General features: G+C 34.5%; 1 protein-coding gene across 7 annotated transcripts in view; it reads left to right on the top strand.

Annotated features, from left to right (window-relative positions):
* The window catches only part of EPS15L1 (epidermal growth factor receptor pathway substrate 15 like 1), a 110,288-nt gene that overhangs the window by 11,324 nt on the left and 85,279 nt on the right, over positions 1-13,685 (top strand). For all 7 annotated transcript variants that reach the window (XM_031947955.1, XM_031947956.1, XM_031947958.1 and 4 more), the window contains exons 2-7: positions 4,504-4,545; positions 4,715-4,804; positions 5,162-5,209; positions 6,702-6,797; positions 7,191-7,253; positions 11,699-11,824. In XM_031947955.1, the coding sequence (XP_031803815.1) occupies positions 4,504-4,545; positions 4,715-4,804; positions 5,162-5,209; positions 6,702-6,797; positions 7,191-7,253; positions 11,699-11,824 (465 nt within the window). The remainder of the gene's footprint in view (positions 1-4,503; positions 4,546-4,714; positions 4,805-5,161; positions 5,210-6,701; positions 6,798-7,190; positions 7,254-11,698; positions 11,825-13,685) is intronic.

The following is a 13,685-nucleotide window of genomic DNA, read 5'->3' as shown; positions in this document are numbered from 1 at the left end:
TGTGCTTCAGCCTCCAGCCACAACAAAGGTAGAAGATGGAATGAATCTGTCTCAGCCTCCTAGAGCTTCTAGTGCACTTGTCCTTTCTGGCCCTGACAGCTCCTCCTTATATTTCCCACACTGAGTATACACCAATCATTATATCACTAGGAAACCATTATTTGTTGTAGGATTAAATCAATGCTAAACTATATTTAACCACTGTCTCCTCAATTCCACTTACTTAGTACCTTGTAAGAATCCTAACAAAAAGTCAGTGTACTTTGCACTATAAACATACAATTAGAAAGGGTAAGGCCAAATAGTGAACGATTTTGTCATTTTGTGAGAAGATTCAGATTTATATAGCATAATTCAACTCTTAAAAATTTATATTTAACATTCATTTTTTAAAATGTTGAGTTTGCAATTCTCTTTCTCCAGCTTTTCCCTCTCTCATCAAGAATGCAAAGAATATGATAGTATGTATGTGGACATTATATTGGCTATGTTGCAAAAAAAAAAAAAGTCACGAAAAATAAATGAAAAAAGTATGCTTCAATTGGTGCTTTGAGTTAAATCAATTCTCTCTGGATATAGATAGCATTTTTTCTTCTTGAGTCCATTGGAATTATCTTGGATCACTGTATTGAATAGAGTTCTATAACCAAGTTTTTCACAATGGATCATTGTTAGAGTATTGCTATTCCTATATATAATGGTCTTCTCCTGGTTCTAGTCACTTCATTTTGCATCACCAAAAGCTGCTATAAATATTTTTGTACGTGCCGGTCCTTTTCTTTTTTCTTTGATCTCTTTGGGATACAGACCTGATAGTGGTATTGTTGGTTCAAAGGATTACACATTACCCCAGCATGTTTGTATTTCCTGTGATAGTGTATAACCTCAACTCACTATCGATTATTCTTAAATGAAGGGAGTATGGATAGTTAGTTCTTAGGCTCTGCAAGAGGAGTCAATCATTGTGAAAAGCATTCTTTCCTTTCAGGCTTATTTGATTTGATTGTCATTTTAGATTATTTTAAAATCATAATAATTCATAATTATAATAAACAACTTATAAAAACAAGAAATAATAAAAATTCAGCACAACTATTAATCCACAAAAGAAATGCCATATGGATGAAGAGAGCCTGTTGTCCAGAGGATGTGCTACAGTTGGATGTATGGCCAGTATGGTATCCTGAACAGGCGCTAAAAATAGTATTGGTCCAGCCTTGAAGAGGAAGTGGAGACTGGATGGCACTGCCTTTGGGAACATACCAAATTTTTTCATCACTTTAGGCTTTCTCTCAGAAACAAAGAATTCTCTTAAGTACAATAGCTTTCTGGTGATTTGTGGCTGTTAGCCTTGGAATTCTTTAATTTTTGAAACTGACTATCACTGAAAGAACAAAGGGAGAGGAACCTGAGGAGTGTTACCAACAAAAGAGGAATTAGAAGTGGTGAAAGGCAGAGGCCTAAAAATTCACAGATGTGCACTAGAATGTCCTTGGGAAATATTTAACAAAATAAATAATAATACTGTACAACATAGATAGTATTAATTTGTGCTTTTCTAAGTCAGTATGCAGGGATCTTTTTTTATTTGAATTTGATACCAGTGTTGGAAAGTATGTCATCAGAAAAATACGTGACCAATCCATGATTTGGTTATGTAATAACAAAGGATAACTATTGGATAACCTTGGTGTTCATATCATATCCTGAGATCTAAGAGAAAATCCCCAGTTTGTTTGGGCTCCCTCTATGACAGATTCCTTGGGAATCTTGGGAAGCACAAGATGAGAATGCATGGATGAATTGCCAGTTACCATTGCAGATCACTCTATCCTATGATGTATCAGTCAACAAGCCTTTATTAAGCATTTCCTATATGCCAAGCACTGTGCTAAACACTGGGGCTACAAAGAAACTCCAAATACCCGATCTGCTTACAAAGAATCCCTAGATTAATGGGGGAGATAGCATGTAAACACTATATACAAATAAGATATAAACAGAATAAATTGGGGATAATCTCAGTAGGAAGGCGATAAAATTAAAGAAAACTCGGAAAGGCTTTCCCTAGAAGACTCTGCATTTTAGTTCACATTTGATGAAAGCCACGGATTTCAGCTATTTCATTCAGAAAGTTCTGCCAACCACCTTCTCCTCCTCTCCCTATCTGATTTCTCCCCTCCCCCCCAGCCCAGCTCTGAAGTGTTTAATGATTGATGTGGGGCCACCTTGTGGTTGAATGATAAAGAACATGGCAGAGACAGCAGTTTTTCAAAAGTTTTATCTCATTGTTAAGATAGTTTAGAATCAGAATCTTACTGTTCTTTTTGCGATGATATCTGTAGTGATCACCTTGTCAGATCACTTAATCTCTCCCAGCCTCATTATCCTCATCTATAAAATGGGGTTAATGATAACTTCTAGCTCCTTGGATGGTTGTAATTATCAAATGAAATAACATGTATAGCCCTTTGCACATATTAAAGCAATGTGTAAATTCTAGCTATTGTGATTGATATTACTACTTTGAGAATGACAAATTATTAAATAATATTAGTTTAATTAATTTAATTAATATTAGTTTAAGATTTGCCACAAATTGATTAAATTATAAACAAATCTTTCCCTCCAATGTTGTTAATGGTTTCAGTGAAACACAATATTAGGTAAAATGATGTTTTTTTGGGAGCAGTTAACTCAGATCCTTACCAAATACCTGATTTATTCCTGGGATATTTGATAAAATGATATTCAACAGGGTTTTGTGGCATAGTCTGGTCATAAGGAACTAATGTTTTTATGAATCAGCTCTGGTTAGGATATATCTTCGTGTAAATACTCCCTCTTTTGGTTCAAGGTACAGCCCAAGTACCATTTTCTACATGAAGCTAGATCGACTTATCATACCTCAGTATCTCTCCTTTCCTTTTAGACATTTCAAATGAGATATCCTAAAGATATCTTAAAATCATTTTTAGAATTGAATTCTTCCTCTAAGCCCTCCCCTTTTCCAATCTTCCCACACCACTATTTTTCCTGTCTCTCATAATCTTGGCATTATCCTGGGTTTCCCCACTCTCCTTCACTCCATATATCCTTGTAGGTTTCCATATATCCAGTCAATTATTAAACATTTGTTTCTGGCTTCACATCATCTCTTGCCTTCTTTCTGTCCATTCACTTAGTCTATTGTTTGCATTCATTCCATTCAGGCCTTCATCTTTTGAATAGATTTTTTTCAATAGTCTCAAAATTATTCCTTAGTTCTCACCACTCCAGGTTATCCCTTAGACTTCTACCTAATTGGTTTCCCTTAAAACAAATATGGCCACATCATTCCACTACTGTCAACTCTCCTGGCTCTCTTAATAAAACCTAGTGTCAATCTAACTCTTGTCTCCTATAGCAACTCCTTTATTTACTTAAAGCCCTGCACAGTCTCTCCTTGTTTTTCCACTTTCTCTGCTCATAATCTCCATAATCTCTGTCCCACCAAACTGGCCTTCTCTCTACTTCTAACATATGACCCTCCATCTCTTTATCTTTATGCTTTTGCACTGACATTCCCATTCCTGGAATGTACTTCCTTCCTTACCTCTGGTCTTGAAATAGCTGCTTTTCTTCCTTTAAGGTACAGCTCAAGCACCACTTTCTGCCTGGAGCTTCTCTTTCTTTGTTTGTCCCTCTCCCTCTCCCACTCCCTCTCTATCCTCTTCCTCTCTGCCTTCTCTCTTCCCTCCTCTTCTCCCTCTTTTTTCTCCCTCTTCTTCTCCCTCTCTTCCTCTCCTTCCCTTCTCTCTTTCTCCTTCCCTTTCCTTCTCTTTCCTTCTCTCTTTCCCCCATTCTTTGTTTCTCTTTCCTTTTTTCTCTCCTTCCTTTTCTCTCCCCCCCCCCCATCTTTTTCTCCCTCGACTCTCTGTTTTTGTCTCTCCGTGTCTCTTTTCTTGACTTGCCCAGGGTCACACAGTTAATGTTAAATGTCAGAGGCTGGATTTGAACTGTTGACCTGAAACCCCTAGCTATACCTGCTTGGGACTTTTCTCTCCCTCTCAAACTATCTTGTATTTAATTTTGTTATGTTTGCATATTTATGCTGCATATATTTTTTATAATGTACTTATTTTTTCATTAGAATATGAACTCCTTATAAGTAGGAATTGTTTTATTCTTGTACTTATATCCTTAGTGCCTGGGATAGTTCCTAGTATATAGAAGGCACTTAATAAATTCTTACGGTTGCTAGTGCCCTCCCTTCCTACTTTGTATTTATTTTGTATTTACTTATATATGTACTTGCCTCCCCATTTGAATTGTTTTATTCTTTGTATCTATGTCTTCAATGTCTATCATAGTGCCAGGTACATAGTAAGTGTTGAGCAAATGATTTATTATATAGAGGACATTTTGATATTTACTGATGCAGATTTCAGTAATTTCAGGATTTTTTTCTTCTCACTAGTTTGATCCTTTTGGACTTAACAGTGTCTGTGGTTTTATTTGCAGTTTACGACTGGAAATCCATTATATGAGTCTTATTACAAACAGGTAGGTTTATTTTTTTTTTTTTAAGTTGGGCTAAATTTAAATTTAGTGCCTTTATTACTCTCATTTATTACTTTGGTTGTCAGTGAATGGAGAAGTTGGTATATTGCTTTACTATCTCTCCTCTTTTTAAGAATTATCTCATCAAGTCTTTCTCTTCCGTTTATTGCAGGTAGATCCAACATATACAGGGAGAGTTGGGGCTAGTGAAGCTGCACTTTTTCTCAAAAAGTCAGGTCTCTCAGACATTATTCTTGGAAAAGTAAGTGAAAACTAGATGGTCTATGTCTTTCAAAGCTGCATTTGCATCTCTTCCCAGAGAATTGCCCATTTACTTAGTGCTAAATTGCTTTCATTATGGTCTTCTCATTTTCTTCCTAGGAGTTGTGCTGCTGTTGCCCTTCTGGGCTGGGTCTGCTACTTCTGTCTTAGCTGAATGTCATGATGACTTTACTTATACTCCCTTTTTCGTCTTAGGGGATTAGAGGGCATAGGAGACAAGGGTGAGGATATTGGATGTTGCTGCCTGAAGAGGTTGAAGATTTCTGTTTGAAGCTACTGGGATGACAGCAGATTCATTGGGATGGTCATTTTAATGCCTGCTTTTCTCTCTTTGCAGATTTGGGATCTGGCAGATCCAGAGGGTAAGGGCTTCTTGGACAAACAGGTATATATACATACATACACATAAGGCAAAGGGGGAGAAAGATGGCAAGTGGACTGTGATTAAATTAATAGTGTACTTTCTACCACATTTATTGCTCTCTGTTGCAGTAATTGCATTTATAAGAAAAAGTTATTAAATTGTTAAAATTGAAAAGTATCTTTTGAGACTTTTTAATATGTGTAATTAATTTTCCTTGGGAATCTGCTTTCTATATCATTTAAGGATGGACTATTTAGTAACTTTAACCAGAATAAAACATTAGTATAAGGAATTTAAAACTTACAAATATATTTAGTCTCAAAAATGGTTGAAAATCTCAGATCAGTTAGAGATACTTGTTTTTTAATCAAAATTAAAATAACTTGTTAAGCCATTATTGCAAATTAATATGGTATAAGAGTCTGAAATTCTCTATTCAAGCTTTATTTAAAAGTCATTGTCATAGTGTCTTTGTTTTGGGACAAATCCTTTCCCTTGTCTGGGCCATAGTTTCTTTTGTAAGTGCTCATGTAGAATTTCAAAGTTTGCTTTCCTTCCTTACAACAAAACTGTATGGGAAATCATGCTTTTATAAGTGAACAAAGTGGGCCTTAGAAGAGGAAGTGGTTTGGCAGATCTGTGAGTGTCTGACTGGATCACAGGTCTTTAGAGCTCAGGCTTCTTTTCACAATAGGCTGTTGCCCTTGAAAAGAAATGGATATCTTTAAATTTCCTCCACTTCCCACTTTCTGTATTTCTGTTTAGATTAGTTAAGTGTTATGACTGAAACGCAGGTGTTTATAATACAGTAAGACAATCTGTGTCATCCATTTGACAGCTGAAGTTTATATTAAGTCATTAGAATAGCATCTGAGAGAAATATAGGATCTAATATGATCACCTTGTGAAAGAATAATGAACTCTTTATACACATGAAGTCACCACTATTTCAGGTAAAAAAAATTTTTTTTAATGGCATCATGTTATAGGAGTGAGATTGCACTGAACTTGCAATCAGGTGATAAAAGTGTGAGTCCTGGCTTTGATCTTAAACTGATGTTAAGTAGTATCTCATAGAGCTGACTCCTTAGAAAATTAGTGAAGGTCTAAGTTTTATATAGTACTTTGTAACTGTGAAACACTTCAGGAAATGAATAATTTTTATATTTAACCTATAATATGAAAGTTTAAACTGATTAATAATTTATACTGCATATGAAATTTTGTATTTATTTCAATAGATTTCATAAGTTTTAGGAGCAGATGACTTCAAAATATATTTTTAAAATGATATATAATGAACAGGAAAAATACAGTTTAGCAAATACTACATGTAAAAAAGCAGTCAGTTGGCATGAGCTAATTTAAGAAGTCCCAGGTAATTTTGCACACTTGTCTGCATTGTTAAAATTAAATTAATTCTGCTGGAAACCAGTACTTGAAGACCACTTACTTGCTCATTTAAAAAAAATCTGACATCAATTGTTTGTTTACCGTGTTTTTGGATTTGTAGGGTTTCTATGTTGCCCTGAGACTAATAGCATGTGCACAAAATGGCCATGAAGTTAACTTGAGTAGCCTAAACTTGAGTCTCCCGCCTCCGAAATTTGTAAGTGGTATTGTTAAAATTGTTAAATGAATTTCACTTTTATGTTTTATAAATTATTTTTCTTATCCTTATAAGCACCAACCTAGGATCTCATTTTTCCCTTCTTGCATCAGCTTTGCATTTGCTAATCTTTTGAGTAAAAACAGTAAATCTTTCTCCTTATTTTTAAAAATTTAAATAGTATTTTATTTTTTTCCAATTACATGTAAAAATGACTTTCAACATTAATTTTTTGTAAAATTCTGAGTTAGAAAATTTTCTCTCTCCCCAAAACAGTAAGCTGTCTGATGTAGATTATACATGTATAGTCATGTTATTCCTTATTGATGATAATACTAATAACATTAACAATATTGAGTGGCTACTGACAGTAAACCTTTTTCCTTTTTTTAGCATGATACTAGCAGTCCTTTATTGGTTACACCTCCTGCAGCAGAGTCCCATTGGGCTGTTAGGGTAAGTTGAGCATGGAACCATTGAGCTTCAGTTGTCTTCTGTGGGAATGTCATATTGAATGTTTTTAAGGTTGCTCACAACCTATCCTGGAAATGATAATACCACACAGATATATATATATATATATATATATATATTTTTTTTTTTTTTTGGTAATTTTAATAGTATTTTATTTTTCCAAATACATGCAAAGATAGTTTTCAACATTCATTCTAGCAAAACCTTGTGTTCCAAATTTTTCTCCCTCTCCTACCCCTCTTTCCCTTCTCAAGACAGCAAGCAATTCAGTATAGGTTAAACATGAATAATTCTTCTAAAAGTATTTCCATATTCATCATGCTGCATTAAAAAAAAAAAAAAAAAACTCAGATCAAATGGGGAAAAAAACACAAGAAAGGGAACAAAAAACCAAGCAAACAACAACAAAAGGTGAAAATACTATGCTTTGATCCACATTCATTCTCCATAGCTTTCTTTCTGGATGCCAATGGCTCTCTCCATCACAATTTTTGGAATTGCCTTGAATCATCTCATTGTTGAAAAGAGCCAAGTCTATCACAGTTGATCTTCTCATGATCTTGTTGATGTGTGTACTGTTCTCTTGGTTCTGCTCACTTCACTTAGCCTCAAGTTCATGGAAGTTATTCTAGGATTTTCTGAAAATCGGCCTGCTCATCATTTCTTATAGAACAGTAATGTTCCATTACCTTCATATATCATAATTTATTCAGTCATTCCCCAACTGATGGGCATCCAATCAGTTTCCAGTTTCTTGCCACTACAAAAACAGCTGCTACAAACATTTTTGCCTATCACAGGCAGTTTTCACTGAGACATACTTTGTACAGAGTTCTATTCGAGTTAGTTGATTTATGTAAGGGAATATTTATTAAATGCCTATTGTACATATGCCATGTAGTGTGTTAAATACTGAAGAAACAAAGATAGTCCCTGCTTTTAAGGAATTCTCAGTCTAATATTAGAAATTCAGTTTTTAAGAAGGATAGTAGTGAGTGACATTTTTGGAGTAACAGACTAAGGCAACTGAGTTATGTAAGCTGGGTTTACAAAATTCCAAAGTTTTAAGGTTTATGTTTTCATTTAATGCTTCTTCTTGGTTACTGAATGCCTATAACTTGTGCCAGTTTATCAGGTCGCAAAAGTTAACTGAAAACTTGTGAATGTTATAACTTTGTTACTTTGTTTTAAAATTTTTTAAAAAAGTTATCTTTTGTCTATAATCTATCTTTCCCAATGTATCTCTTTTTCCTTCCTTTTCTAGAGAACTATCCCTTATTACAAAGAATAAAAAGAGGTCCTCCCTATCCCCTTTTTGCAAGGAAAAAAGGGAGGTGAGGTATCAAGTAGGTAGGAGGCTTTCTTAGATTATGGATAGACTTCTAGGTTTAGAGCTAAGTTCACTCAGTGACTCTATCCCTTAACCTCTCAGTCCCAGTTTCTTTGTCTGTAAAATGGGAATAAAAATAAGTACTTTACAAGGTTGTTCTGAGGATCAAATATGTTGGAGATTAAAAGCACCTTGCAAGCCTTTTTTTGTTTCTGTTTTTGGTTTTGTTTTTTTAGTCACATTTGACTCTTTGTGACCACATTTGGGGTTTTCTTGGCAAAGATACTGGAGTGCTTTGCCATTTCCTTCTCTAGATCATTTTATATTTGAACAAACTGGGTAAAACAAAGTGAATCAAATTAGCTATTCAATGTTTGAGGCCAGATTTGAACTCGGGAAAAGAAGTCTTCCTGACTCCTGGCCCAGCACTCTGTGTATTGTGCCACCTAGCTGCTCCCATATAAATATTAGTAGTTATTAATATTAGGAGTCTTTCATATCTTTTCTCTTTTAGACCAAACTTGGGCTGTGTAATTTTGGAGCATGCAGTTTCAAGTGTGGTGTTGTTCTTTTCATTTACGTCGTCTTAGTCATTGTTTATTGTTTTCTTGGTTCTCCTTAACTTCACTTTACATCAGTGCCTAGAATTCTTCCCCTGCTTCTCTGTAGTTTTTTCACATTCATTGTTTCTTACAGCACAGTGTTATTTTATTTTTTATGTGTCACAATTTTTTTTTAGTCCTTTCCCAATGAGTAGACATCATTTTTCCTCCCAGTTTTTATTTGCTGCTACAAAAAGGCTGCTATAAATATTTTGGAGTATATGGATCCTTACTTTTTATTTTTGACTTCTTTGGTAATCGCTGACCAGTCAAAGGACATGGATATTTTAATCTCTTTGAATAATTGTACATTGTTTTTCAGAATTATTTTGGCAATTCATAGCTCTGCCAATAGTGCATTATTGTGCCTATATTGCTATAGGGGAACCTATATACATCCATATACACATTTATTCCTTCCCTCTTTTGTCATCTTTGCTGATTTAACTATGAGGTAAAATTTTAGAGTAGTTTTCATTTGCATTTTTTACAAATTCTCCAAATTTGGATTTGGAACTTTCATGTGGTTGTTAATAGTTTGCTATTCTTTTGAGAATTTTTTTTTTCTGTATTCTTTGATTAGTCGTGACTTAGATATTTTGAAATATTTCTGATTTCATTGATGTTGGTTAGTATTGCCTCCTGCCATTTTTTCTCATTACTGTCCACATTCACTTGTGAATCCACCTAGCTTGTTAGTGTATTTTAGGCCTCCTATTGGGATGCCTCATTTGAAAACTGCTTCTCTGTGAACAATCATTCTCACTACATGACCAGTTAGTTTCCTTTAACTGTCATACACAGCCATGCCATTATGTTTAATACCATTTATTTGCATGCAAGTTTAGCTCTCAAAAATAATAATGCTGAAGATCTTTTTTTTTTTTTTAAATTTTAGTTTTTAGTTATAATCTCTCTAACATTTATCTGGTTTTTCTTAAGTTTTTGGTTTACAGTTCCATTTTGATACAAAAGATATGACTAGAAAGATAATATTAAAACTTTTGTAAACAAAATTATGTATTATGTCATTAAACTAGCAGAAAACTACCCTAGCCGACTTCTCTCATGCTTCATTAAAAAGGCAAACCCCCTCCAAAAAAAACAACCCATGCATTAAATAAATTTTGGCTTACCTTTTTGAAGGGGATTGAGAAAGGTGCATGGGAGGGTACAGAAAAATATTCTTATGGATTTTTTGTTTTCCTATTTAAAAAAAATTCGAGTGCTATTTTAATGGTGGTCTTTAAACTACTATTTTGTAATTTAATTTAATTTTTGATTCTTTTACTTTTTTTTTTGCGGAAGCAATTGGGATTGAGTGACTTGCCTAGGATCACACAGCCAAGAAGTGTTAAATGTCTGAGGCCAGATTTGAACTCAGGTCTTTCTGACTTCAAGGCTGATGCTCTATTCGCTACACTAGCTGCCCCTAAACTACTATTTTTAATACAGTAGAAATTCAGTCTTTATTGCTTTTGCCTTTTTCCCACTAACTAGCTTTCTTGAAAAAGGAATAGTTGGAGTAGAGAGGGAGAGTAGGAAATTACCATTATATTTGACTTAGATATCATGAAATCTTGAATTCCACAATCAAGAATTTATGACCTGTCATTTGTCAGTAACATACAGTATTTCAAAAAATCTCATTCTGTATAAATATTTGCTGTAACTGAGGCTGTCTGGTCCCTGTTTGTCTAAGCTGACTAGTTTTGGGGGTCTTGCTAGTGCTATTGTGATCAGATGTTTCTTTTCCTGAGTCTTCACAGCTTTTCTCAGATAGCTATATCCTGATATAGGAAAAGAGGTTTCTCAATGAGTGAGTGAATGAGTTGTGAGACAAGTTTATTATATTCTGTCTCTGCTCTGTGTTAACTGAAAGTTAGAAGTGGTTTAATCATTTGAATGATTTAGATTACTACCTATTTTATAGTTACTCCCTCCCCCCCCCCCCTTTTTTTTTTGAGGCAATTGGGGTTAAGTGACTTGGCCAGGGTCACATAGCTAGGAAGTGTTAACTATCTGGGATCAGATTTGAACTCAGGTCCTCTTGATTTCAGGACTGGTGCTAGTTACCTTTTTTTTTTTTTTGCAGTATTTTACCATATTTTATGGTAAAAATGTTCATGTTAATGTAGCGTAGAGCCAAAATCCTTTCACATGTGTTCCTATTAATCCTGATGAGATAGTCATTTTTGTAGTTACAACTACTGCAACATAAGTTGCTTCTTTATATGTCATATGGTGAATCAGGTAAGAGCAACATTCTATATTTTTCCATCTCATTGCCAGTGACCTCCCTAATCTGTAGCCAGACCTCCAGAAAATTCTTTCATTCAAGGAAAAAACCTGCATTTGAAGTCTGAAACTGTATTGAGGATATCTTGTGATCTCAGCAAGAGAAATGGTTAGCTGTTAGTTTCTTGTAAGATCTTATTTTTGACACTCACACAGGCACACTTTTTTACTTATTCAGGCTATTTCTTACCAACTAGGTGGAAGAGAAAGCAAAATTTGATGGAATTTTTGAAAGCCTATTACCTATAAATGGATTGCTTTCTGGAGACAAAGTAAAACCAGTTCTGATGAACTCCAAGCTACCTCTTGATATCCTGGGCAGGGTAAGTGTGTTTTGTAGCATTATTAGATTATGCAATCAAAGCAAGGGTTTTTCACCTCATTTGTATCAGTCTGGGGAAGTCTGTGGAGGGACCCTTCCTTGGAAAGGAAACCAGTTATTTTGAAATATGGAAGAAAAAAGCTTATGGGCCCCCATTAAGGACCCCTACACTAACACCTTATTCTGAACATCTCATTATGTCATGGAACTGATTCTGGGTTCCTTAAAGGTTCTGTCAGTGGAGCAAAAGCTCTTGCATGTTTACAATTGGGAAAGCTTTGAGGTGGATTGTGTATTAGTTGTTTGGAAATAGGCCTATGCAAGTAAGGAAAGGCTGATTTTTGGTCATGGTAAGACGTTCCCATGAAAGTGTTGCAAACTGTGTGTGTCTTTCTGTCTATTTTATTTATATAAAAAAAGACTTGAATTAACAATTTGCCTCAAGCACTCACTAGTTATATGACTCAGATAAAGGTCACTTGACCTTTTTTTTCATCTGAAAAACAGGGATAATAATAACACCCACCTTACAGAGTTTTTATGAAAATCTAATAAGTATGTAAATAATTTTTCAGACCTTTAAAGTGCTATGTAAATCTTAGCCACAATTGTAATAATTATTGTTATTATAAAGTATGCTTATAAGGCAGTGATACTACTTTATGAAATTTTTTTTACTTTATAAATCATATCTTAAAATAAAGGAGTTGGGCTAGATCTCTTTTTTAGGTGTGTTGTTGTTATAAATTACATTTTAATATGATACTATGTTGACACATCCTTAGTGATGAGGCATTTTATGTATATATTTTCATATATATGCATATATATATATATATATATATATATATTTGTGATGGCAAGTGCCATCTATATATACATACACACACACATATACAGGAGGCAGTTAGGAGGCCAGTGGAAAGAATGCTGAGCCTGGAGTCAGGACAACCTGAATTCAAATTTGACCTTAGACATTTACTAGCTTTGTGACTCTGGGCAAGTCATTTAACTTTTGTTTGCCTTAATCCATTGGAGAAAGAAATGGCAAACCACTCAACTATGTTTGCCAAGAAAATTCCATGGACAGCATTGGCATTCTATAGTCCATGTAGTATTGAAGAAGAATGACTGAACAACCATTACCACCATCATCATATATATTTGTTTTAAAAATGTTTATTTTGACTTTTATTGATAACTTGTTTCCACATTACAGTCATTTCTTAATATACCCAGTAAGTCTTTTTTGTTACAAAAAGAAGAAATAAAAAATAAAAAGTCATGTAAAACCAACCAACATATCCCCGGTGTTTAATAGTGTTTGCATTGCTGATGTGGACTTATATTATCAAAGATTTTGTAATTCTTAAAAGCAGTTTGCTGATCTCTCTTTCCCATCCTGTCCTCTTCTTCTCTTCCCCTCCCCCCACCTCCCCTAGTTGAGCAACTTGGGGAAATTCATGACAGCTCATGGAAAATTCCTAGAAATAGAAGTGAACAGTCTCATTTTAGTTTGATTTAAGTTGAATGAAGCACAGTGTCAAATTCATAGAGGAAAGAATTTTAACACATAACATATTAGTGAATCCGTCGATCCTGGGGGCAGGCAGAAGAAACCCTTTCAGATGAATCCCCTGGATCCTCACTTGAGTTGTAGTCTTCTACTACAATATGAACCTATTGAAGTCTTCTTGCTTCTCTGTTTAGGAATTATATTGATATTGAGTTTAGTTTAACATTATAAACCAAAAAAAAAAAGTTAAGATAAGCTTTTGTGCTAAGATATCGGTATTGTTAAAAAGTGTGTGTTTCTTGGGTACAGTTATAATCGTGACCAGGTGTTAGGGAGAAAAGGCGCA

This window comes from Sarcophilus harrisii, chromosome 1 (assembly GCF_902635505.1).
Source record: "Sarcophilus harrisii chromosome 1, mSarHar1.11, whole genome shotgun sequence".
NCBI lineage: Eukaryota > Metazoa > Chordata > Mammalia > Dasyuromorphia > Dasyuridae > Sarcophilus > Sarcophilus harrisii.
This window is presented reverse-complemented; position numbering and strand designations above follow the sequence as displayed.